The sequence below is a fragment of the Heterodontus francisci genome, chromosome 3, assembly GCF_036365525.1.
Source record: "Heterodontus francisci isolate sHetFra1 chromosome 3, sHetFra1.hap1, whole genome shotgun sequence".
Classification (NCBI taxonomy): domain Eukaryota; kingdom Metazoa; phylum Chordata; class Chondrichthyes; order Heterodontiformes; family Heterodontidae; genus Heterodontus; species Heterodontus francisci.
The window spans coordinates 88,906,371-88,933,786 of NC_090373.1; the positions used below are offsets into that span (position 1 = coordinate 88,906,371).

At 41.8% G+C, this 27,416-nt stretch overlaps 1 protein-coding gene across 1 annotated transcript; it reads right to left on the reverse strand.

Moving 5' to 3' along the window:
• Positions 1-2,328: 2,328 nt before the first annotated feature.
• On the reverse strand, positions 2,329-26,993 carry tdh (L-threonine dehydrogenase). The gene is made up of 9 exons (XM_068024109.1): positions 26,912-26,993; positions 12,406-12,598; positions 10,691-10,733; positions 10,057-10,127; positions 9,822-9,971; positions 9,298-9,470; positions 7,556-7,646; positions 5,882-6,151; positions 2,329-3,615 (listed from the first exon to the last, which is right to left on the reverse strand). Exons 2-9 carry the CDS (start codon positions 12,590-12,592, stop codon positions 3,476-3,478), a joined length of 1,125 nt encoding a protein of 374 aa, XP_067880210.1. The 5' UTR covers positions 12,593-12,598; positions 26,912-26,993; the 3' UTR covers positions 2,329-3,475.
• Positions 26,994-27,416: the final 423 nt, after the last annotated feature.

Genomic DNA, 27,416 nt, shown 5'->3' on the forward strand with positions numbered 1-27,416 from the left:
ATTCAGGTAGTCGAAGCATATTCCCACAAGGGGAACACATAGGACAAACAAAGCCAGAGCTCCCTGGATACGAAAGAGAGTGGGATGTAACATTTTTATGTATATTTATGCCTAATCAAAATCTACCACCTCTTACCTTTGATGGTTCACTGTTAGTAAAACCAAGGAAATCAATCTCCAACATCAAAATAGAACTCTACTTCTAATAGTAAAGAAACCTTTCAGATGATTAGCTTCCTCTTTTGTGCAAAACATTTTCTCCCCGCCCCCCTCAACAACTCTGATCCACCCAAGGTGAGTAATGCTCCTATATGTGGACGGCACAGTGGTTAGCACCACAGCCTCACAGCTCTAGGGACTTGGGTTCGATTCTGGGTACTGCCTGTGTGGAGCTTGCAAGTTCTCCCTGTGATTGCGTGGGGTTTTGCCGGGTGCTCCGGTTTCCTCCCACAGCCAAAGACTTGCAGGTGATAGGTAAATTGGCCGTTGTAAATTGCCCCTAGTATAGGTAGGTGGTAGGGAATATGGGATTACTGTAAGGTTAGTATAAGTGGGCAGTTGTTGGTCGGCACAGACTTGGTGGGCTGAAGGGCCTGTTTCAGTGCTTTATCTCTAAAAATAAAAAAATACCTAATGAGACTTCAAATACCTTACAATTCTGGTTAGAATACAATACAAAATTCACTTGTCAGATAGGAAATTCTTTTCTCACCTCCAGTCTCTACTTCACTTTCTATTGTAACCTCTTGTCTCTTCCTAGTGTTCGAGTTTCTCCTGGTCATCCAGAAGCTGAAACTGCAATGCCTACATGCTCTCTATGGGAGGAATCTTCCCAGCCCCACAGAGGCAGGTTTGAAGGCGGGACCAGAAACAAACTTGAGTAGTTTGTCGGGTTGGCTTCTCGACATGTTCCTGTCGTTGAGCAACCTTGCTGGAGGCAGGTGTACAGTGCGGGTACCTAATTAGGGCTACATAAGGGACTAATTGGAGGCAAGATGCCACTGCTGGCATCTTCCCAATGTTGGATGTACTGGTCCTGCTGTGGGCAAAGTCCAGCATGTACCTGGAGGCTGCCTCTCAACTGCAGGCTGGGGGGCAGGGGGAGCAGCAGGGTAAAGTATCAACACCTCCTCTCAATCCCATTCTGGAGGCACAGGGATCAGAGAACCATAGAGGTGGCAACAAGCAATTCTGTGAGAGATTCCTCCTCCTCGTCCACAATGATGGCCATTCTTAATTTCCATACAGCTTCAGAGAGCACCTCTATCTTGAGATGCCTCACGGTCTGCTACATGTTTCAACAGCACCCACCCCTCATGGTGGGGCTGCCAGGCCTCCCAGCTTGTGGGCCCTAATTGGGCCTCCTACTTTTGGAATGCACCTGCAACCCTCAAATGGATATACACTATGGCAGCCTCGTAATTGGCCAGGTCTGGAAAGATTGCACAGGCAGGTGGAATGCAGACACCAGCGGGGCCAGGACTTGGAAAATGTCCTGATCCAGAGAATCTAAGGCCAGAAAATTTCACCCTAGAAACTTGATTCATACAATTCGAGGTCTGACTTTTTAAACTTTCGTCTGATGTCCTGAAAATCAGACTATAGGACCTCAATACCTGCCCTCTCTAGGTCATTGGTACTGATGTGTACCACAACTTCTAGCTCGCTTCCTTCCCCCTGCAAACTATTCTACACTCTCTCCTTTACCCCGGCATTAGGGAGGCAACACACCATGTGAGACTCACAATGAGGGTTACAGAAATGCCTGACTATGGGCGGCACAGTGGCGCAGTGGTTAGCACCGCAGCCTCACAGCTCCAGTGACCCGGGTTCAATTCTGGGTACTGCCTGTGTGGAGTTTGCAAGTTCTCCCTGTGTCTGTGTGGGTTTCCTCTGGGTGCTCCGGTTTCCTCCCACATGCCAAAGAGTTGCAGGTTGATAGGTAAATTGGCCATTAGCAATTGCCCCCAGTATAGGTAGGTGGTAGGGAAATATAGGGACAGGTGGGGATGTGGTAGAAATATGGAATTAGTGTAGGATTAGTATAAATGGGTAGTTGATGGTCGGCACTGACTCGGTGGGCCGAAGGGCCTGTGTCAGTGCTGTATCTCTAAACTAAACGAAAGAGATTTGAATTCAATGCTTTTCTCCTATTCCCCCATGACCTCAAAAACAGTTGATGCAGTCTTTATTCACTCAAATGACACCATAATCTCGATCTACTTCACTTTCTCTTGCTCCTTTCAAACCTGTTCTTAAGCAGTGAGGGGCTTGGTTTGACAATAAACATGCCAAATGCAAAAGAATAAACCTTCAAAAATACACAAGAATTTGAATGCCCTTTATTTTCTAAATGTTCATAGACTGAAGTTTTTTGCAAGACATTAAGTCCAATAAACTCAAACATATCTGAAATTTAATGAATATTTAATTTTTCTAACAAAACAGTGTCAGACAGTTTCTGCAATAAAAATGGCAACCAAGGATTTTTCAACACATGTGTATTCATTTAAAAAACAAAGCACACAAAAGTACTGGAGCTGCATTTTTAGCCCATCACTATATTGAAGCCAGTTTTTTTGTGTTTATTATAAACTCTATAATTTGCACCATGCCAAAACACTCAGAAGTCACTGTACCTTCAAGAGAAGAATTTGTAATGAAATGCAAGAGCACAAAAAAAAAATCAGAATTGCAAAACACATCCAAAAAGCATGCATGCTGTTAAATGTTATGAGAAAAAATCATCTTTGAAAGACGATTTAAGAAATGGTTATCAGAACATGTAAAATCTAACCATGTTAATTCTGTATGAAACCAATTTGCATAATACCAGCATGGATAATGTCACATTCTCAATAATGCAAATCTCAGCACTTTGGAAATGGTCTACAAGGTCAATCCATTCAGCCTGCGCATCAAAAAAAGTCAGCACAAGTTAAACTGCAACCATAGTAGTTTGTTACACTAATCATTCAACGGCATTATTAAAGACTTAAAATGGCTGGAGAAACTTGGAGTACTGGAGATTGAGTGTAAAACTGAGCTCCAATTATATATTTTTAATAAAAGATTGTGAACTTCCACTCTTTTCTTCCCATCCTCACACACAATACACATTTTACTGGAGAGTAAAAAATTAACAGCTCTGAAAGTTTAATAAATAAAACTTCAAATGAAATATTTTGCTTTGTATGTTCACAGCCCTTTGGTAACAGCACTAACTGTCCATTTAGACCTGACACTTCTGCAAGTCTTCAGTAGTGTCAATGCATTTCAAATTACCACTCAAGTTAGTTTACCAACATTATAATTTTGATAAGTCATCTTTGCATAAGATGCACATCAAGCCATAGCAATCTTGCCGAGTTCAAGTACAGAAAAAAAGGACTATTTACACAAAGTGATCTAAGCATGTTATGTACATTGGATCCCCTTGTAGATTCTGGTCCTTCAAAAGATCTTTCATCCCCATTTAATTTGCTTGCATTAGCCGACTGTCAGTCGTACTGAAATTCAGCATTGTGAACACCAGCTCGGGAAGATCATATTCGTGCTTCCAGCTCCAGTCTTGGCGAGCATTATGGTCATCAAATTCCATTGGCCAGCTATCAGCTAAAAACAGAGACAGGTAAACAGTAAACTTCCAGCATTTCTACTAGTCACAGCAAGCAAGCAAAAAAATGAGTTGGGTAAGGAGGTAGTTCTCGTTAAGCAAGAACATTTCTGTATCAGCAGGCTAAGTACAAGAGTGATTTGGAAAATGCTTTAAAAGTACACTTTAAAACAAACAGGTGTGACAAGCTACAGTTAAAACCACAAAGCAATGTGAGGCCAAATAACCTGGCTGAGCTTTTACATAGTTGCAGACGATTATACATACAGATATAATACAAGTGGATTGGAGTTGGTACAAACAAAAACTAAATATGTTGTAAGCCACTGATCCATGACAAACAGGAACCATAAGTACATTAGGGAATATAATACAGAAACTTCCAGAGTACACACATGCAGTTAAATGTGGAAATCCAAAATTTCCTCCAGAGGCTGCTCTATAACAGTACTGCACCAATAGAATTGCTATTGAAATCCATTTAAGGGCGTGAAGTTGCTGTACTTAACCCACTAAACACACCAGCCCAAAAATTTCAACTGTATTCAGGTGTAAATTAACTTTTAAATGGCATGGTCATAATTTCTGCCCAACAAATTCTCTGGCGTTTAAAAAGTTTAACTTTACAAACTGTGTAGTTTCATTCCTTCAGAATATAATTAGTGTTGGCGACAAAATTTAACATTTCTTTCTCTCAATCCCATCTTTCCCCTCTGTATTTCACTTTCTCTACATGATTTTATAATGAATTAATTAATCCAATTTAAACTTCAATCTGATTGGTTGATAAACCATTGCTTGCCTGTCTCACACCAGCGATCCCCTGTGGAGGGCACAGTGCTGGATCAGACACCCAAGGACAGCAAGTTGCTGCTCAGAAGTAAGTGAAAAGTCTGTGGAGTGAACAGCAAGCATCATTCTTTTACCACTGACCACAAAATCTGGGCCATTGTTAATTCTTTGCACTCATTCACAAATTAGATGCAATAAAGTCATTTTGAATACAGTGATCAAGGACAAAAATGTATCAGGGATAAGACAACGTTCCAATCTACCAAAATATGTACTGTATTCAATTGGATTTGTGTACTATATGGATCTACAAACTTCATCCGGTCGTCTTCTTCAACAGTCCCTCAGAAACGAGGATAACTTTCTTCCACTCCAGGGTTGTGGGTCCTTAGGTGACCGAATAGTCCAATCCTGATATTCCAGGTCCCGAAGTTCATTTTGATGGGGTGGAAGATGCCTGCGCGTGGATTCTTTTAACATGGGGTGGCCGTTGCACATAGACTACCACATGGTCTGAGCGAAGCAAGGTCTTTGCTCAATGGCAGGGATGGCTGGAGCGATTGGTGACCAAGCTCCGCTACATGAACGGGGACGAATACACACACATGGCCAGCATGTCCAGCTGGCTAGCTTGGATGCAGGCTGTGTGGATCTGTGTCAGGCTGTTCTTGAAGGGGTAGCTGAAAGACTGCTCCAAGGGCTCCTTTGACATGGGATCCCCAAGATCCCTCATGCAGCTGGCAGGAATAGGTTGAATCAGAAAAACCAGTATAACCAGTGCCCAGTTACAGGTTCAGCAGGAGACTGAAGTTTCTCAATCACAAAAGTGTTGGGGGAAGGGCAGTAAACTGATCAAAGTTATTTTAAATACCACAACAGAGCAGCAATTCAGAGACAAAGTTGGGTCTTATGTTATAACCAGTGTAGTCTAGAGCAAAAGCGTCTTCTTGATGTTGAGATAAGTCCAGAAATTTGAAGCTAAGTCTCAAAGAAGATCTAGATGTAGATTTTCTCAGATCACCGATCAGAAAAACAGAAAAAGGCAGCAGATTATAGACAGAAGCAGAGTCTTACATTTTTCCAATATGGACCAGTGTAGATGCATGATCTCTATGTCCAGTGAAGCCAGGAATTTGAAGCCAGATTTGAGAGAAAAACCACATCCAGAGCCTTATCCAGATCTTTACCAGAGCTCACAAGGCAAGGTCAGGGGATGGGGTTTGTACCAGCAGACAAAGGCTGTTTAAATTAACAGTTAACTTGAAGTTTGGGTGAAAAATGCACCCACTTGTTAGAATCAGGGGAACTTGAACAGAAAAAAAGAGGACTTAGTGGGGAGAAAAAGCAATGGATGGTAGCAGATAAACGTGGACAGGGAGGAGCTCCCTAGGGAGCTGACTGCCCAGGAGCCATCTTGGATGTAAATAAAACTCTATCACAATACTGAACATAGGCACTACACACTGCACTTACCGATTGCCTGGCGTATTTTGTCAACTTTGTAAGTGACCTTAAGATCAGACAGGTGCTTTTGGACTTCAGCCACCAGCTCTTCAGGAGTGAAACTCATAGCACTGATATTATATGTTCTCATTGTAAGCTGTTCTGCTGGTGCTTCTAGGATTTCCAGTGTTGCGCGCAGGCAGTCGTCTATGTACATCATGGGAAGCTTTGTGTCAGGCTTCAAGTAACATTCAAACTTTCCTGTCTTTACTGCATCATGGAAAATTTGAACTGCATAATCTGAAAAATAAAGCAAACATCCAGTAATTGAACATAGCTTCCAAACTTTCATGCTTCAGTTAAACTGCAAAACATTTGCAGTGTAACTACTGCAGTTGGTCACCGTGGTTACATTACCACTTGGTCTTGGAAATCTGCTACTAGAAATGCTCAAGCTGCAAAGCTTCACAATTACATTTTTTAAGGGAATTCAAGTACATTACAAAAGAGCTCAATGCTCAAATTCTTACCCTGATCAGAAAGCAAGATGGCATGATGTTAAGCAGAAAGAAACTTTACATTAGAAAACGTAAATGTCAGAAATTCTACATTGAAGTTTCTTGAGGCAAAAAAAGTCAGGCATTGTTCAAACATATAAAGATAAATGCAGGGAGCTACCTGCAAGTGAACACTGATGCTTTGCTTCACATGGTTTGTCAATTTGTAACTTTGAATTATGTTTGTCATTGCTCCAATTTCACATTAAACAGTAATAAAATTTTTAAAAAGCTACTGTAGCTTTAAGTTTAGATTTGAGGAACTTAAGATATAAATTCAACTAACAATGCATTTCAAGTATTTTTTCCATTGTGCTCGCAGATCCTTGACTTCATGCATACTAATTTTGTCCCAATATACCCCCACCCTCTGAACTCCTGCCCTTCACCTTGCCACCTACAACTCCCTAAAGACCCTTTTGTCCTCTATCACCTGCTTAGTGTTCACTGCCCTGTAAAGCCCAGTGATATTCCTTTATGCTTAAGGAGTGTTAAAAAAAAAAGTGCCAAACAACTGGATGTTATGAAAATTAGCTGAGCAACAGATCAGGAAGGTTCCAGATACAATCTCCAATCATATGATCTTAGTCTGGAGGCGGTCCATGGAGAGATTCTTGAGAACACAGAAGTCATTGTTAATGATGCACTTCCTGCATTTAGTTGTAGGACTGAGCAATATCTGGGTGGGGCAGTACATTGTATACAATTCAAGGTATTGAAAAAAAGAACTATCAGGCTGCCAATTATCTGAATGGCATCATGGGCAGTTCCCTAACCAGACAAGTACTGTAATAAAGTTTTATATATTTTTTAAAATCCCCCTTTAGCAGGCTTATTTTTAAAAAGCTTTGTAAAATTCTAGTATGCCAGCAGCTACAACAAGCCAGATCAGCAGGCAGTGATGGAGACAGTGAGGGGAGGTTTGCGCAGAGAAATATGCTGCAAGGATCAGTGCAGCAGAAACGGAATTATCTGAACCTTCTGATACATGATTGCTCCTTCCACACCCCAATACAGCTTAACCGATGTGGAATGACACAGCTTCCTCTCACTTAAAGCCTACCAAAACTCCCCTCCATGGTGCACAACTTGTGAGCACTAGCATTACACAATAAACAGTAATCGAAAAACCAGAGAGTTACTATACCTGTTGTGCCACCACCAGGCTGAGTATCTGCAGAAATGATGCCAGGATATCTCAGGCATCGAAAGTCCATACCATACTTGTGGTGGTAATACTATTGAGCAAACACACAATACATATTTAAAACAACATTTCAACAAAGAAAAATGCTTTTCTACACTGCCACTATTTACACTAAAAACTGCAACTGTAGTTACGAAAGTTCACAGAATTTAGCTGCATTTAAATCAAACCTGTTTTGATTGTTCTGGTGGAAGAATCACAAATACATTCTCTACAGATACCAAACAATCTCAAGCCAATACTTCTGTTTTCTTCTGTGCAGCAGCATTCATGAAATATTAAGTTCTGCCATAAAATGTCTATGCCATGAGACAACTTAAAGGTGATCTCAGCTGTTCATAAATGTATGTGTTGAATATTATGGTAAAGATTAAATTGAGAAATAAGGTATGGAATGAACACAAGAAATAAGAGTAGACCATGTGGTCCTTTCGAGCCTGTTCTGTCATTCAATAAGGTCATAGCTAGTCTCCTAGCTCAACTATCCCTATATCCCCCAATACCCAAAAATCTACTGACCGGTCTTGAAGAATGACTATGCCTTACACAGCCCACACACAAACCCTACCCCATCAGGGACTGTACACAACCTGTTTGAACTCCACAAGAAAAACATTATGGAGGTCCCTCCCCAAGCAATAGATCAAGCAAGCTTTCAGAATCCCCACCCAATTAACATCCTAGATCAGTTGGCTTCTTTTGCATAGCTACATTTCAGTCATATGCTCCACACATCATACAATTATCTCTTTCTGCACTTTGCCCCGGAAGTGAAAAACCACCACTGAAATCACTGTAATATACACTCCTGCACCATTTTCCCGCACCTCCTCTCCCCATCACAAATAATCTGAATACCAGAGACCCAGAACAAGTCTAATGAATTCCACCAACAGACGTTTCCTCTTCCATTCCATTACTAAGACAGTTTCAAATCTTGTTAGTTAACTTAGTATTAATTCCATGACCCCTATTTTTAAAGTTCATAAGTTAACCTTCTAATCAAAGTGCTTCCTGAAAACTCAAGTAGATATCCACTGGACAGCTATCAATTTAGTTACTTTCACAATCTCCTGGAATTGTGTGTGGAAAAGGACTTGCTGATTCTAAATTCTAGGTCATTTATGTCTTTTTACATAAAATATTGGCTTTAGATTAACTGGTCTCCAATTCCAAAAGTCAGGCCTCACTCCCTCACAAATAAGAATTGTAAGGTTACTATGAATAAAAAGATTATAAACAAAATCCATGTAACAGTTGACCAAATGTTGCCACAGCACATAAATAGATCATCCCAGTCATAAGAAGAAACATGCATAATATAAAGTATCAGCTGTAATTCACTGCCCTTGCGAAGAAGCACATGCAATGGAAAGCATTTGGGGGTGGGAAAAAAGATTTATAAAAAGATAATGAAATCAATAAAGTCAGTCAATGGAGAAAGATTTTGGTGTCAAACCATATTAGAATAACTAAAGCTGAAAAATTACATTCCCAGAGTCAACAATTTATAAAAAACAGATATACTAAGTTTGTTTGAATATTTAAGAAAACAACTAATTCTTAGTCCAACTAGGAATAAAGGAAATAGATTTCCAAAAGGAAAGGCTTTTGAGGAAACAGAACCTTGAGACAGTGAGATCAATGGCCTTTTTATTTCAATATTGTTTAACCCCACATACCTCTCCCATTAGCTCTGCATGCACCTTGGAGACCCCATAGATTGTCCTAGGTCTCTGTACACAGAGATCAGGAGTTGGATTCCTGGGAGAAGTAGGTCCAAATGCACCAATTGTGCTGGGAACAAATAGACGGAGGTTATGTTCAGCAGCAATGTCCAATACATTGTGCAGACCTGCAACAGATCAAAATTATACCCAAAATTTAATTTAAAAATACACGGATAGAAGTAGGTTTGTTTCAAATAATTTGGTGCTAAAAAAAATACATTAGAAGCACAGTACTTTCAGCACCCCTATCATGTAGCATGTGTAGTAATAGCAAATAGCTAGCTTCTAGGACTAGATATTTTCAAAAATAAACATAGTCATGACAGCAATTTAAACACAGTTCAAACATAAATAGTATTTGCAAAGTAAATACACATGCAATTAAGCTATTTCAGTGTTAAAATGCATCTTAGTAACTATTTTTTCAGAAGAAAAACATTTGTGCTAGTTTACCACATTTGTTGTGCACACCTCACCTGTTATATTGACATTGCGCGCTAGAGGTACATTTGCTTCCCCAACTGCACTCAGCAATGCACTATAGTGAATCATCCACGTGATACGATTGTTGACAACAATTTCACGCAGATTCTTATAGTCCAAAATGTCAGAATATATAAATGGCCCTGAATAGGCAAGACAATATTAGTTAAATATTCGTATTCTTCTCTGCAATACTGAAGAACAAATTTTTATACCCTGAGCACTTACCACTGTGGAACACATGATCTGGGGGTTTCCTGATGTCAGAGAGAATTACATTGTTTTTACCGAACCGTTTCCTATGAAAGAATTTACATGTTTTTATGAAGATATTCAGTGGAAATAAACATGAATAATCTAAAAATCTCTGCCCTCCCTCAAAAAAAGTCACTTTCCTTGTTCTACGTGGTTATGCTTACATCAATAAAAGACACACACACACACAATCTATACAAGTTAGGCATGGGCAGGAGTTACCAAACAAAAAGCCGTTTTCCCCCTTACACAAAAAAACGTCCTATGGCCTTTAAAATGGTTTCTGAAAATTTACGAGAAACAGCATGAAAATACACAGACTACTCATATCACTAGTGGCCTGATTCAGGCCAATTGATCTTAAGCAAATGTAAAAAATTGTGGAAAACACAAGTGGTTGAGTCTAGCTCATTTATGTTTTAAATTCTCTGATTTGGTGTTGGTTTGGAAGATTCTGCCGACATTGCTGGTGGTGACTCTATCCCATGGTACTCAATAAAGTGTCAAACTTTCATACTGATGTTTTGTCAAGTTTCAGTTGTGACACATTCACCATTTCACCAGAGTAAACCTTCAGTATTTCAAACACAATATTCCACTTCCATACCTTAGCAAGTTAGAAAGCCCCACACCAAGTTGTCCTAAGCCACCTGCAATGCAAAACACTTATTAGCATAAAACTTAAACATCATATTTGCTTTCAACAGAAGGCGACAAATACCACAAATTTGGCACAGTTGTACTTGGTTAGAAAAATCCATGTGCAGCTATCTCTACAAAAATCAGTTCGTAGTTCAGATATGAATACAGACAACCCTATGCAAGCCACACCAATTGTTAATCGCAACTTTGGACACAATTGCATTGTTTGCAAAATTGATTTAAATTTGTACAATGGTACAGATATGATACAAAACAGTAATACGCCAGTGAATGTTCAAAGTATACAATTCTTCTTCTTTGGCCTCCTCGTTTCGAGAGACAGTGGGTAAGCGCCTAGAGGTGGTTAGTGGTTTGTGAAGCAGTGCCTGGAGAGGCTATAAAGGCCAATTCTAGTGTGACAGACTCTTCCACAGGCCCTGCAGATAAAATTGGTTGTCGGTGCTGTTACACAGTTGGCTCTCTCCTTACACTTCGGTCTCTTTTCCTGCCAACTGGTAAAGCTCTTCGATTCGCCTCTTTAGCCCCGCCTTTATAGCTGTCCACCAACTCTGGCGATTGCCAGAGTAAGGCACCAACCGGGCAACATAGCACACAAAAAGGATAGCATACAGCTGAAATGCTTTTCGGCATTAGCCACTTATATTTAACAAAGTTAAAAGGTATTAATAATTAAATTGTTCCATGACCACCATCACACAACAGTGCAATATTTCGTAAACAATTCACCTATATAAAAAGGTGCACATAGCTGCAGCCACACCAATTTGTTGGACCAGACTTGAGACAACTATGCCGTGAATCTCATTTCTCTGTTCTGGAGTGATGACTATAACCCGTTTCTTTTGCTTGGCTTTGTATTTTGCACTGCTGTTAATAGTTGTAATTATAGGCATTTATAACTGTGAGCTTGATAACCTGAGGTCTATAACTTTAAGACTTCCACTATGGAGACAAACAGCAGTTCCCCAGATGCTTGATACCCAGTCTTCCCTGCATTAGTTGTACTTGACTGGGGTCGTGGCAGGCCTCCGACAATTGTTCTTAAGTGCCCAGGGATTGGGACAGGGTTAAAAATATTAGCTGGGTTCTGGTTTCACAGATCATCAAGTGACTCATGCTGGAAATACATGTTTGGTTCTAGCATTTCAAGCAACGACAGCACCAGACATGACTCTGTCAAATGTCAGAATTAAATATCCTGTTAATATTTATAGCTGCAACTCATACTTGAAGAGCAGCAATTTGAGCAAGTTGCTGAAGAGTGCCTGCTATCTGCAGAACTATATCCACATAAGATAAATAGCTTCAGGAAAGAGAAAAATGGTAAGAAAAAGAAAGTCAAACATAAAACTGGGTTAGAAAGCTAGCATCTATTGAGCACAAAATAAAAAGCAAAATACTGCAGATGCTGGAAACCTGAAATTAAAACAGAAAATGCTGGAAATAGTCAGCAGGACCTGAAACATTAACTTGGTTTCTCTCTCCACCTATTGAGAGGTTTTCTGACAACTTTTAAAAAGCCACCAAGATGGTTTGTGGTATTTTTTCCTCCCCAAAGTCAAGATTAAAATTTAAAGTTAGAAAGTGCCTGATTTTATATAGATACACATTTTGCACAACTATACTGGAAGGTATTAAATGAAGAAATTGGACACATACCTGTGATCAGAACACGGGGGTGATCCGATTCAGCAAAAGACACCGAGTGAAAGTTAGCATCTGCATTAACTTGCCTTGGGGACCAGCTCATAAGCCGGACAGTCACAGCAGAAATCTGACAACTACAACCATTGCTCAGTAGTGCCTGCTTGGCAGTCTTGGCCAAATTTCTGAAAACTGGCATCATTCACGTCTGAAAAAGATACAAGTTTAACCCAGGAGTAATTAGGTGCTATACTCCAAAATCACACATTAAAATTCTAAAATAAATCTTCATAGGCAATTACATAGAGAGTCTACACCACAGAAACAGGTCATTTAGCCCAAATGGCCCATGTCAGAATATATGCTCCATATGAGCCTTATCCCACTCCTTCATTTAACTACTGTCAGCATATCCTTCCATTCCTTTCCTTCTCATGCTATCTACCTTCCCCTCAAATTCAGAAGTGGTATTTGCCTCAACTACTCCTTATGGTAGCATGTTGCATATTTTTAACCACTCTCTGCGTAAAGAATTTCCTATTGGATATATTAGTGACTATCGTACATTTATGACCACCATATCAATTCAGTTTCACTCAATTATGTACTTTAGGCTAAAACAATGTTACACTTTTCAAGTTTCAGTGCAAGACCTATTGTTTGTTCCTCAGATCTCAGTAGTAATCCAACTAATTCTCATTCCCTTTTGCCTGTGTAAACAGGCATCAAAGGACAAAAATCTCAATTGGTGTGGGTTATGTTCAAAAGGTGAAGGCTTGTTACAACTCTTCATCTGAATCATGTACACAAAGTTGAGATCATATTGAAATCCTGATCAGTAGTAAATAAGGTGGAAATGATACACATTCATACAGTTACCTACATTGTGAAAACAGGATGGTGAAGCACTGGTGGGTACTTACTGACTGGGGAAGTTCATTTTATAACACAATTTTTGTATGGTAAACAGATCTAAAAAAATTGCAGAGATAGGAATGACATTGCCACTGCATGTTGCGTATACTCAACTATCAATTCAAAAGATAGGATAGGAGAATGACAATCAATACTTCTTAAGCCATGGCAGAACACTAGCATCTCAATCAGGGTTATCCAACCTTTCTACATTTGGGGTGGGGGGGGAAACATTACAATTTGTCTCATAGGGGGCCAGTGAAACAATTTGGGAAAGATAAGGGCATTAAAAATTTATCTTACAATGAAAACAACAAATTTACAAGGAAATGTAATAGGGAATATGTTAATATCTATTATAAAAGGATGAAATAACTGGACACTTCTAACATCAGTGGTTGGGAAACTATTGGAAAAAATTCTGAGGGACAGGATTAATCTCCACTTTGAGAGGCAGGGATTAATCAGGGACAGTCAGCATGGCTTTGTCAGGGGGAGATCGTGTCTAACGTGATTGAATTTTGCGAGGCGGTGATAGATGTGTTGAGGAAGGTAAAGCAGTTGATTGTAGACTACATGGACTTCAGCAAGGCTTTTGACGAGGTCCCACATGGGAGATTGGTTAAGAAGGTAAGAGCCCATGGGATCCAGGGCAAATTGGATCTAAAATTGGCTTAGTGGCAGGAGGCAGAGGGTGATGGTCGAGGGTTGTTTTTGCAAGTGGAAGCCTGTGACCAGTGGTGTACCACAGGGATTGATGCTGGGACCCTTGCTGTTTGTAGTATACATTAATGATTTAGACGTGAATATAGGAGGTATGATCAGTAAGTTCGCAGATGACAGGAAAATTGTTGGTGTTGTAAATAGTGAGGAGGAAAGCCTTAGATTACAGGATGATATAGATGGGCAGAGCAGTGGCAGATGGAATTTAATCCTGAGAAGTGAGGTGATGCATTTTGGGAGGACTAACAAGGCAAGGGAATATACAATGGACGGTAGGACCCTAGGAAGTACAGTAGGTCAGAGGGACCTTGGTGTACTTGTCCATAGATCAGCGAAGGCAGCAGTACAGGTAGATAAAGGTGGTTAGGAAGGCATATGGAATACTTGCCTTTATTAGCCGAGGCATAGAATATAAGAGCAGGAAGGTTATGATGGAGCTGTATATAAAATGCTAGTTAGGCCACAGCTGGAGTAGTGTACAGTTCGGGGCACCACACGATAGGAAGGATGTGATTACACTGGAGAAGGTGCAGAGAAGATTCACCAGGATGTTGCCTGGGCTGGAGCGTTTCAGCTATGAAGGGAGACTGGATAGGCTCGGGTTGTTTTCCTTACAGCAGCGAAGGCTGGAGGGGGGGGGGGGGACATAATTTTGTACACCTCAATCATGAGGGGTATTGATAGATTAGATAGGAAGAAACCTTTTCCCATAGCAGAGGGGTCAATAACCAGGAGGCATAGATTTAAGGTAAGGGGTAGGAGGCTTAGAGGGGATTTGAGGAAAAGATTTTTCACCCAGAGGGTGGTTGGAATCTGGAACACACTGCCTGAAGAGGTGGTAGAGGCAGGAACCATCAACATTTAAGAAATATTTAGATAAGCACTTGAAACACCATAGCATACAAGGCTACTGGCCAAGCGCTGGAAAATGGGATTAGAATAGGTAGGTGCTTGATGGCCGGCACAGACACGATGGGCTGAAGGGCCTGTTTCTGTGCTGTAGGACTCTGACTCGGAAAATAGTGTTATGATTGGTCAGAGTCAACATGGATTTGTGGAAGGGAAATCATGTTAGACAAACCTGTTGGAGTTTTTTTTTGAGGATGTTACTTGCAGCATAGATAAAGGAGAACCACTGGATGTGGTGTCTTTGAATTTTCAGAATGCTTTTGATAAAGGTCCCACACAGGAGGTTAGCAAACAAAAATTAGAGCACGTGGGATTGGGGGTAATATACTGCAATGGATCGAGAATTGGTTAACAGAAAGCAGAGAGTAGGAATAAATGGTCATTCTCAGGATGGCAGGCTGTTACTCGTGGGGTACCGCAAGGATGAATGTTTGGGCCACAGCGGTTTACAATCTATATAAATGATTTGGATATGGGGACTAATTGTAACATTTCCAAATTTGCAGACGACACAAAACTAAGAAGGAATGTAAGTTCGGAGGAGGATGCAAGGAGGCTTGAAGGGATTTTGAACAGGCCAAGTGAATAGACAAGAACATGGCAGATGGAATATAATGTGAATAAGTGTGAAGTTATCCACTTTGGGAGAAAAAAAAACAAAAAAGGCAGAGTATTTCTAAAATGGTGAGAGATCAGGAAGTGGTGATGTCCAAAGGGACCTGGGTGTCCTTGTTCCCGATTCACAAAAAGCTAGTATTCAGGTATGGATGAAAATGGAATAGTGTAGGTCAGATGGTTTCACAGGTCGGCGCAACATCGAAGGCCGAAGCGCCTGTACTGCGCTGTAATGTTCTAATTCTAATTCTAGCAAACAATTAAGGCAGCAAAAGGTATGTTGGCCTTCACTGCAAGGGGATGAGTACAGAGTGTTATGACCAGGTGAGAAAGGCGTCTAGGGTTCCCTCTCAGCCTTTACCTGGTCTTACCATAACAGGGTTTAATTTTAAACACACCGTGTTTTTAGTTCCCCCTTGCTGAATCCTTGTTCACAGCTTTCCAATTTATAAAGGCACAAAAACCAGAACAGGTTTTCTTCAGTTTAAAGAAAAGTTGAAATTTATTAAACTTAAACTCTAATTTGGTTAACGCCTACGGATACACGACACGCCCACGCTAGCATGCATATGCAATACACACATGCAAATAGAGACAGAAAAAAAAAAGAAAAATGAAGTGGAAAAGTTTGAGGCAATATTTGAAGTTTTTTGTTATGGTTCTTCGAGCTCACTGTAGTGTCCTTGATTGTAGGTAAATCTTGCTTTTTGTTGGGGCCCAGTATTCTTCTTAAACCTTGTTCATTGTAGGAGACTTTTCTCTCTTGGGGTTCATCTGTCTTCAGAGGCTTGAGAGAAACAGGTGGAAGTAGACAGGAGAGATCTTCTCAGTCCAGGAGCAAACAGACACGGAGTTCAAACTGTTTGTACAATTCAAAAAAACCCAGGTTGCCAAGCAGGTTAGTCATGTGACCAACTGGTCTGACCAGGTCTTTGACTGTATCACCTTAGCAGTCTCTGGAATGCTCCCCTTACACACAATCCCTGGTGATCAAGGTCGATTGTGGGTTGAATGGGTCAGGCAATGGTCCTTTGTCTTTCCAATCACCATCTGTTAATATGCAAATGACTTTTCCAACCACAGCTAATCTGTTTAACAAGTCCTTTCTTCACTCCAGTGACAGTTTAAAATCAATGTTCATGACAAAATTAATGTGCCTCATTCTTGGCAGGTGGGGACCTAGCATGACAAGGAGTAAAGATGTATTGATTCAGTTGTATAAAGCCTTGGTGAGAAAGCACCTGGAGTATTGTGTACAGTTTTGGTCTCCTTATCTAAGGAAGGACATACTTGCCATAGAGGGAGTGCAATGGAGGTTCACCAGACTAATCCCTGGGATAGCGGGATTGTTTTATGAGGAGAGATTGCAGAAACTGGGCCTGTATTCGAGTTTCAAAGAATGAGAGGTGATCTCAGTGAAACTTACAAAATTCTTACAGGGTGGATGTGGATAGGATACTTCCTCTAGCTGGTGATTCTAGAACAAAAGCGACAGTCTCAGAATAAGGGGCAGGCCATTTAAGACTGACTTGAGGAAGAATTTCTTCACTCAGAGGGTGGTGTATCTGTGGAATTCTCTACCCCAGAGGGCTGTGGAAGCTCAATCATTGAACATGTTCAAGAAAGAAATCTATAGATTGCTTAATACTAATGACATCAACGGATATGGGGATAGTGGGGAAAAATGGCATGGAGGTAGATAAGCCACGATCCTTTTGAATGGTGGAGCAGGTTCAAAAGGCCGAATGGCCTATTCCTGCTCCTATTTCCTATGATCCTACATTTTTGTGAAGAAGCTTTAAATGAGAAGACTAATTTATTGACAATACTTTCCCTTAACTATGCTGGACACTGATTTAGTGATGCCCAGCACTTTTTTGTTTGCACACGTAGTCAATGTCTGTCCGCACACTTCTTGTTGCTATGCAGGAGTATTCTGGATGGATGTCCATCTGTCAGGAGTCATCTTGATCACTCTCTCTCCTCTATCCCTCTGTCTCCACCTACCCCCCCATCCTTCAGTCTCCTCCTCCCCCCACCCCCCTTCCTCTCTCCACAGTTGCAGACAGCAGGAATGCTCAGCAGATGGTTGGTCAGTTTTTTTTAAAAAAAGATCGCAAGTCACAGCTGACAGGTGCTGACATCGGGAACAGTGGTTTCTGAACTTCAGACAGATTCGGGGTTTTCCGGCGGTTCCAATTTCTTTTCAAAAAGCCTGCTGGAAAAGCTGGTTTGCAGGAAGAAGCCAGTGGAAAATTTCTCATCTCCATTCAAAGACCTCTGGTGAGGATTAGGAATGGCCGGGTACAATTTATACCCGCTGGCCGGATGGTAGCCTTTGGTGGGCCAGATCCTTGCCCGCAGGCCGTATGTTGGACAACCCTGATCTAGATCGATTTTCTGACAGATGAAACAAGGCATCACTGCATGATGAGGCTCTCCCCTCGTAATGTTTTTAAATTGTTAACCTCCAATGCATTCAGCAAACAAACATTCTCCAGACAAATCTTATTTATTTATGCATCCAGATATCAATGCAAGAACAAGTTGCTCTGAGCATAAAGTGTATCCAAAATAAGCTGAACAAACAAAGTTATGTACTATTTCTAATCGAAGTTCCAGCCTAATGAACATGTAGCCTGCACAAAAACATACAATACAGATTTCCCCCCAAAACTTCTGCTTTTGTTTGCTGCAATTGCAGCAAAATCAATAATAGGCAAAAAAAAAGACCCAAAGCAGGAGACAGTCACTTTCCACACACATCTTTCAAGATATCATTTATCAATTCAAACAAACAATCTCATGCAAATAATGTATAAAGAACATACTGGTATGCACGTCTTCACTGATGTAGCAGTTAGGCTGTGCCCAAATATGACTGATCTACAAAATGACCAACATTTACAAGAATATATGCCCCCCCACAAATGAACATTCTGTATAAGTCCTGGCTGCTTACTGAATTGAATTTCACACCATACTCCAGAGCACACAACCATTCCAATGGACACATTTTTCCAGGGCATCTTTGTATTTTTTTGCTCAGCATCCAATACTGCTTTGTGTTGAACCATTCTTTTTATACAGGTGCTTCCTCTGCATTTCCTAGACCTTCCCAGGCTATGTAACATTTTTACTGAGAAAACAATTTATACAGTTCTGGATTCCAAAGCCAGCTGCTAAGAAACATGCAACTGCCCTTCTTCCTAAAGGAACTCTTCAACCACCCCCTTTGACAACTGCTTCTATGAGACTGGCAGTTCACCACAAATTCTGCCCTACAGACATATGAATTAGGAGCAGAAGTAGGCTATTTGGCCCTTCGAGCCTGCTCCGCCATTCAATAAGATCCAGGCTGATCTGTTTGCGCCTCAAGTTCCACACTCCCATCTACTCCCTTGCCTAACAAGAATCTATCTACCTCCGCCTTAAATATTCAATGATCCCATCTCCACCACCTTCTGAGGCAGAGTTCCAAAGTAATACAACTCTCAAAAAAAAAATCTCATCTGTCTTAAAAGGGCAACCCCTAATTTTAAAACAGTACCCCCTAGTTCTAGACTCACCCACAAGAGGAAATATCCTTTCCACATTCACCTTGTCAAGACCATTCAGGATCTTATACACTTCAATCAAATCTCCCCTCACTCTTCTAAACTCCAGTGAAAACAAGCCCAGTCTGGTCAAGCTTTCCTCACAAGACAACCCGCTCATTCCAGGTATCAATCTAGTAAACCTTCTCTGAACTGCCTCCAATGCATTTACATCCTTCCTTAAATAAAAGGAGACCAAAACGGCACACAGTATTTGAGATGTGGTCTCACCAGTGCCCTGTGTAACTGAAGCATCACATCCTTATTTTTATTTTCAATTCCTCTCGTAATAAAGGATAGCATTCCAGTAGCCTTTATTACTTGCTGTACCTGCATACTAACTTTGAGATCCAGGAAATGGAACACCTAGATCCCTCTGCACCTCTGAATTCTGCAATCGTGCTCTGTTTAAATAATAATCCGTTTATTCTTCCTGCCAAAGTGAACAACTTCACATTTTCCCACATTATACCATCAGTCTGCAACCTCCTTATGTCATCTTCACAACATACTTTCCTACCTATCTTTGTGTCATCTGCAAATTTAGCTACCAAGCCATTGCTCCCCTCATCTAAGTCATTAATATAAATTGTAAAAAGTTGAGGCCCCAGCACAGACCCCTGCAGGACTCCACTCGTCACATCCTGCCAATCAGAAAAGGACCCATTTATGCATACTCGCTGTTTTCTGCCAGCCAGCTAATCTTCTATCCATGCTAATGTTACCCCCTACACCACGAGCTCCTACTTTGTGCAATAATCTTTGTTAAATGCCTTCTGGAAATCCAAGTGTAGAACGTCAACGGGCTCCCCTTTATCCACATCACAGGTTACTCCTTCAAAGAACTCCAATAAATCTGTTAAACATGATTTCCCTTTCACAAAACCATGCTGACTATTCCCAATTACCTTGAGTTTTTCTGAGTGCCCAGCTATAGCCTCCTTAATGATAGATTCCAACACCTTCCCCTTGACAGAAGTCAACCTAACTAGCCTATAGTTATCTGTTTTGTCACCCCTCCCCCCACTTCTTGAATAGAGGGGTTATATTTGCTACTTTCCAGTCTCATGGAGCTCTACAAAACACACGATATTCCCTTTTGATGAGCCATTCCATAACCACATTTATATTAAGAGTCCACATACCTTTTGTAGTACAATTTAAAAATAAAATCCACACAATGAAGTCAGCAAACACTGACCTGAAGGGTGGGTATCAACACCAGGCCAATTCATCAGCAAGAAAGAGGTTTCCAGATACCTATTGCTCCCATTAGTCCATCCTGCAGTTTCTACCCACCACCCCCCTGCAGCCCCCTGCCACTATTCCAGGAAATGCTTCACGAGGAAGGGTGGGAGACACTTCAGCAGATTGGTAAATCAAGGAAGAGGAGTGGGGGGTGGGGAAATACACAGCAAGAGGTGAAAGAATGTTACTCAGCATGACCACTCTACACAATGTTTCCCCTTCGTCATTTGAATGCACAAATCCAAAATACTCCTGGGGAGAGCTAGGCTTTCCATAAATCAAAAATGATTAAGTCAGGGTTTCACAGATTTTCAAGTTTATAGTGCCTCTTGAATTTCCCTATAATCAACTGCAAATTATTAAACTTGTCAGTACAGACAGCATCACTTCATACAGCACTGGTTTCAACTGTCTGCAGTCTTTCCCCCCCCACAAAAATTTTTTTTTTTTTTTTAAAACAGATTTTTATGAATAAAGTATATTACAAAATAGTTCCAAAAAGCACCAAGTCAAACAATACAAAAAGAGTGCAAAGGAGATCAGTTTCCTTCAATACAGGAGTGAGTTGCCCCACGACCCTTCCATTTCATTTTACATGCCATGTACATTTTACAGCAAACAAATATTTTCTGGATACAGTTTGAGGGGTTTTCCAAGGATCCAGCCCCTCAGTTCATCTTGGTGGGGGGACCTTACACAGTGGTCTTTCCCCATTAAGCCTTTGCCGCAGCTGCCCCAAGCCTTAGTGCGTCCTTCAGCACGTAGTTCTGGACCTTGGAATGTGCCAGTCTGCAACATTCAGTCATGGACAACTCTTTGCGCTGGAAGACCAGCAAGTTTCAGGCAGACAAAAGGGTGTCTTTCACCAAGTTGATAGTCCTCCAGCAGCAGTTGATGTTTATCTCGGTGTGCGTCCCTGGAAACAGCCCGTAGAGCACAGACTCCTGTGCTACACAGCTGCTTGGAATGAACCTCGACAAAAACCACTGCATCTCTTTCCAAACCTGTTTTGCTAAGACACATTCCAGAAAGAGCTGGGCAACAGTCTCTTCCCCACCACAGCCACCTGGAGGGCATTGTGCAGAGGGTGCGAGACTGCAGTCATGTAAACACTCTTACAAATATGCCTCTGACTAATAAAGGTGTACTCTGTGGATCTGTGTTGGGGCCTGGACTACTTATTAACAACTTAAGAAGATGGAATAGAAAGTTACATATGCAAATTTGCTAAAAGCAGACAGGTGAAATTGTAAACAGTGTAGTTGGAAGCATAAAATTATGAAGCTATATTAATAGGTTAAACAAAGGGGCAAACAGATTACAATGTAGGGAAATGTGAGGTCATCTACTTTTTAAAAAAAAGCATACCACAGGATACTTCCTAAGTGGTGAAAAACTAGAAACAGTGGAGGTCCAAAAAGACATATAAACAGATTAAAAATGAACAAAGTACAGAAAAAATCAAAAATAGCTAAAGGCATGCAACAAAAAGGCGAGGGACCAAATGGCCTACACTTGTTCTTAAAATCAAATTGAGGAGCCCTAACAATAGTTCAGTTTTACAAATATATTCTGAACCCTTCGGCTACATCACTTCTGGGTATTCATTACTTGATTTGAGTATTTTCTTCAGATATAAATTTCTTGGGGGCCTTAGCAGTAGTAGATAAAATACTGAAGTAAACCAGAAAATGTAATTTGTCAGGCAGCTAAGATAGTGATGAGAACAGATCTTAAATTTATTTGAGTGTCAAAACAGGAAAACTAAAGAGCAAGTTTTTCCTCAAATAATTTGCAAGATGCACATAGAATTAACAACAAGCAGGCCATTCAGCCCAACTGGCCTGTGCGAATATTAATGCTCCATACGCACCTCCTCCCATCTGACTTCATCTAGCATTTCTGCACATCCTTTTATTCCTTTCTCCCTCATACTTATCTAGCTTCCCCTTAAAGACATGTATGCTATTCATCTCAACTGCTCCATTTGGTAGCATGTTCCACATTTTAACCACTCTAGTCAAAAATATTTCTCCTGAATTCTTAATTGGATTCATCAGTAACTTGATTTCTGCTGGCTAGAGAATCAAAGCCCCTGGGAAGGACAGCATTACCCCTGAAATCATCAAGAGTGCCAAGCCTGCTATACTTTCAGCACTGTACGAACTGCTTTGCCTGTGCTGGGACGAGGGAGCAGTACCTCAGGACATGCGCCATGCCAATATCATCACCCTCTATAAAAACAAGGGTGACCACGGTGACTGCAACAACTACCGTGGAATCTCCCTGCTCAGCATAGTGGGGAAAGTCTTCGCTCTTGTCGCTTTAAACAGACTCCAGATGCTGGTTGAGCATGTCTACCCTGAGGCACAGTGTGACTTTCGAGCAGAGAGATCCACCATTGACATGCTGTTCTCCCTTCGCCAGCTACAGGAGAAATGCCACAAACAACAGATGCCCCTCTACGTTGCTTTCATTGATCTCACCAAAACCTTTGACCTCGTCAGCAGACGTGGTCTCTTCAGACTACTAGAAAAGATCAGATGTCCACCAAAGCTACTAAGTATCATCACCTCGTTCCATGACAATATGAAAGGCACAATTCAGCATAGCAGCGCCTCATCAGACCCCTTTCCTATCCTGAGTGGTGTGAAACAGGGCTGTGTTCTCGCACCTACACTGTTGTTTGGGATCTTCTTTTCCCTGCTGCTCTCATATGCATTCCAGTCTTCAGAAGAAGGAATTTTCCTCCACACAAGATCAGGTGGCAGGTTGTTCAACCTTGCCCATCTTAGAGTGAAGACCAACGTATGGAAAGTCCTCATCAGGAACTTCTCTTTGCTGACGATGCTGCATTAACATCTCACACTGAAGAGTGTCTGCAGAGACTCCGACAGGATTGCAGCTGCCTGCACCGAATTTGGCCTAACCATTAGCCTCAAGAAAACGATCATCATGGGACAGGACATCAGAAATGCTCCATCAATATTGGTGACCACGCTCTGGAAGTGGTTCAAGAGTTCACCTACCTAGGCTCAACTATCACCAGTAACCTGTCTCTCGATGCAGAAATCAACAAGCACATGAGAAAGGCTTCCACTGCTATGTCCAGACTGGCCAGGAGAGTGTGGGAAAATGGCGCATTGATACAGAACACAAAAGTCCGAGTGTATCAAGCCTGTGTCCTCAGTACCTTGCTCTACGGCAGCGAGGCTGACATACGTTGTCCAGGCCAAGAGCAACGTCTCAATTCATTCCATCTTCGCTGCCTCCGGAGAATCCTTGGCATCAGGTGGCAGGACCGTATCTCCAACACAGAAGTCCTCGAGGCGGCCAACATCCCCAGTGTATACACCCTACTGAGCCAGCGGCGCTTGAGATGGCTTGGCCATGTGAGCTGCATGGAAAATGGCAGGATCCCCAAGGACACATTGTACAGCGAGCACGTCACTGGTCATCCATGTCTCCACTTTAAAGACGTCTGCAAACGCGACATGAAGTCCTGTGACATTGGTCACAGGTCGTGGGAGCCAGTTGCCAGCGATCGCCAGAGCTGGCCGGCAGCCATAAAGGCGGGACTAAAGTGTGGCGAGTCGAAGAGACTTAGCAGTTGGCAGGAAAAAAGACAGAAGCGCAAGGGGAGAGCCAACTGTGTAACAGCCCCAACAACCAATCTTATCTGTAGCACCTGTGGAAAAGTCTGTCACTCTAGAATTGGCCTTTATAGCCACTCCAGGCGCTGCTTCACAAACCACTGACCACCTCCAGGCGCTTACCCATTGTCTCCAGAGACAATGAGGCCAAAGAATCTTATATTTGTGGCCCTAATCTTGCTCTCCTCATAACTGGAAACACATTAATATCTACCTAATCAAACTGGCAATAGCAAGTCATAAAATGGTTACAACACAGAAGGCCATTCGGTTCATTGTGCCCATGCCAATTCAGCTATTCCTACTCCCCTGCCTTTTCCCTGTAGCCCTGCAAAGTTTCTTTCTTCATATAATTCCCCAATTCCCTTTTGAAAGTTACAACTGAATCTGCCTTCAGGCAGTGCATTCCAGATCCTAACCACTCGCTATGTAAACATTTTTCCTCATGTTGCCTCTGGTTCTTTTGCCAACCACCGTAAATCAGTGCCCTCTGGTTCTTGACCCTTCCACCAACAGGAAGTTTTTCTCATCTACTCTGTCCAGACCCTCATGATTTTGAGCACCTCTATCAAATCTCCTCTCAACCTTCTCTTCGCTAAAGGAGAACAGCTTCAGCTCACCAATCTATCCTCTTAACTTAAGTCCATTATCAGGACCATTCCCGTAAATCTTTTCTGTACCCTCTTTAACGCCTTCACATCCTTCCTAAAGTGCGGTGCTTGGAATTGGACAAAACTCCAATTGGTGGTTGAGGCTGAATCAATGTTTTATAAAGATTTACCATAACGTCTAATACAACAGCAAAATACTGCGGATGCTGGAAATCTGAAACAAAAACGTAAAATGCTAGAAATACTTGGCAGGTCAGGCAGCATCAGTGGGGAGAAGAGCAGAGTTAACGTTTCAGACCGATGACCTTTCATTAGAATGCTGCTTCTTGATGTGTCCTCTTGAAGTCTATCACTACCCTCCCACAGTTCACAAACAACATTGCCAAGTTTTGTATCATCTGCAAATTTTGAAATTGTGCCGTGCAGAGCCAATTCTTGGTCATTAATATAGATCAAGAAAAGCACTGGTCCCAATACTAACCACTGGAGAATCTCACTATATACCATTCTCCAGTCCAAAAAACAACCAACCATTCACCACTGCTCTCTTTCCTGTTACTCACTCAACTTGGTACCCATGTTGCTACTGTTCCTTTCATTTCGTGGACTTCAACTTTGCTGACAAGCCAGTTATGTGACAGTTTGTCAAATGCCTTTTGGAAGTCCACGTACATCACATCAACTGCATTATCCTCATCAAACCTCTCTGTAACCTCAGCAAAAAAACTCAAATAAGTTAGTTAGTTAAACACGATTTGCCCTTAAAAAATCTGTGCTGGCTTTCCTTTATTAATCCACATTTGTTCAAATGACCATTAATTTTGTCCCAAATTATTGCTTGTTGCTTTCCCACCACCGAGGTCAAACTGATTATAGGCCAACAGTTACTGGGTGTACCCTTACAACTTGAGCAAGAATGCAACATTTGCAATTCTTCAGTCCTCTGGCGCCAGCCCGTATCGAAGGGGTACTGGAGGATTATGGCCAGTTCCTCTACAATTTCCAGCCTTACTTCCCTCAGTATCATCAGATGTTTCACCTTACTCTATCTCTTTTGTCATACAGGAAGCTCTGGCTTTGTTCGTCTGACTTTAACCCCTCATAGGAATGTACCTCGAATGCACTCAAACCATTGCCTCTTTAAAAAGGCAACAACCTCTAATCAAATTACTGCTGTTTTTATTAGTTACGCAATTATCTAATTTTGATTCTGAACATAATTAAATAACACATGGATTTTTGAAAAACTATCAAATCGTAAAATGCAGAGGTATTGTAACATTTTGGAACTAGCCTCTCATCCATTCAGATGAAATTATTGACCTTAAAATTATTAGCCAGTGGAATGGCTTATTTTTTAATGCAATTAATATCTTTTGAACTTTTCTTCCAAAGCTGTAACAGTGCCACCCTAAATAATCATCTTCATCCCTATAATCCTCTCTATTTAAATTGAGACTCAATGCAGTCACCTACTCCTAATCTCATGCATTCCCAGACCTCAATATTTATTTCGCATCTTTTTCAGGCTTTGAAAACCCGAATGAGCTGCCATTTAATTATTACTTCCTAATTTACGTCTTGATCTCTTTTAATCATTGGCTGTTCTTCATGTGGGCCTTGTCCCACTTCCCGTTACTGATCTCTCTCTGCTTTGTCACTGCAAAAAAAAAAAAATACCGGCAGACAAATACACAGCAACAGAAATATCATCCACAGATGAGATAAGAAAGCAGCACTGCGCCATCCCTTCAACTCATAAGGCAGAATCACATGCATTAGCTTTCTCACCTTCAAAACCCAAACAGCGATTAAATTATATATGAGCACATTTGAAGAAATCATGTGTTTTTGAAGCTGCAGTAAAGTCCCCTCATATTCAATCTGATTTCAATGCAGATTCTGAAGATAACCAGTAAATTAAGTAAACGGCACACTAAAGGAGGGGATAAACCCGCCTGGACATATTAGCCCGTGTGGATACAACACGCGGTTAAACAGAGAAGCTTTAAAGGCGATTAGAGAGACCGGCCAGTGGCTACAGCAAGGCTGCGACACCAAGCTTTCACATTGCCCGGCCCTTTGGGCCGCACCGCCGTCGGTAGCCGGGCCGCCCAAGATGAAACTACACCTCCGGCTGTCCTCCAGTCACTCAGCGTCCACCGCGATCATAGCAGGCGGCTGAGCTCCCCGGAGAGCCGGGGAAGAGGCAAAGCCGGGTCCATGCCCCCGGTAACGGGAGCTGCCATACCTGAGTTCAGGCTGCACCTCCCACTGCTCTCAGCTGCGCTGCTGCGATTGCATCAGCCGCCCCCCAGCGGCCTTTTATAGCGTGGAAGGGGGGGGGGCAGGCGGAGGGAGAAACTTACGGTTGATTGGCCAGTTATGGCGAACCTCCATTGCTCATTGGTCTAACTAGAGGAGTGGCGATGACGATCACCCTACCCTCGCCCTGCGACGTCAATCAGCTCGCAGTCTCCTAGCAACCAAAGCCACAGGTCCCCACGTGGCACAGCCGAGCTCTGCCTGAGGGTGAGGGCTGGGCGTGGGGTCATCTGGCAGTGACACTGTGTTACTCTGTCCATGGGCAAAGGGCTCAGTCAGGCAGAACAGAGCCGATGACGCTGCATTTCTGGGATATGGTTGAAACCAGCCGCGAAAAGCTACATCTGGTTCATGCGTGTCCTTTAGAGAAGGAAATCTGCCGTCCTTACCTGGTCTGGCCTACATGTGACTCCAGACTCACAGCAAGGTGG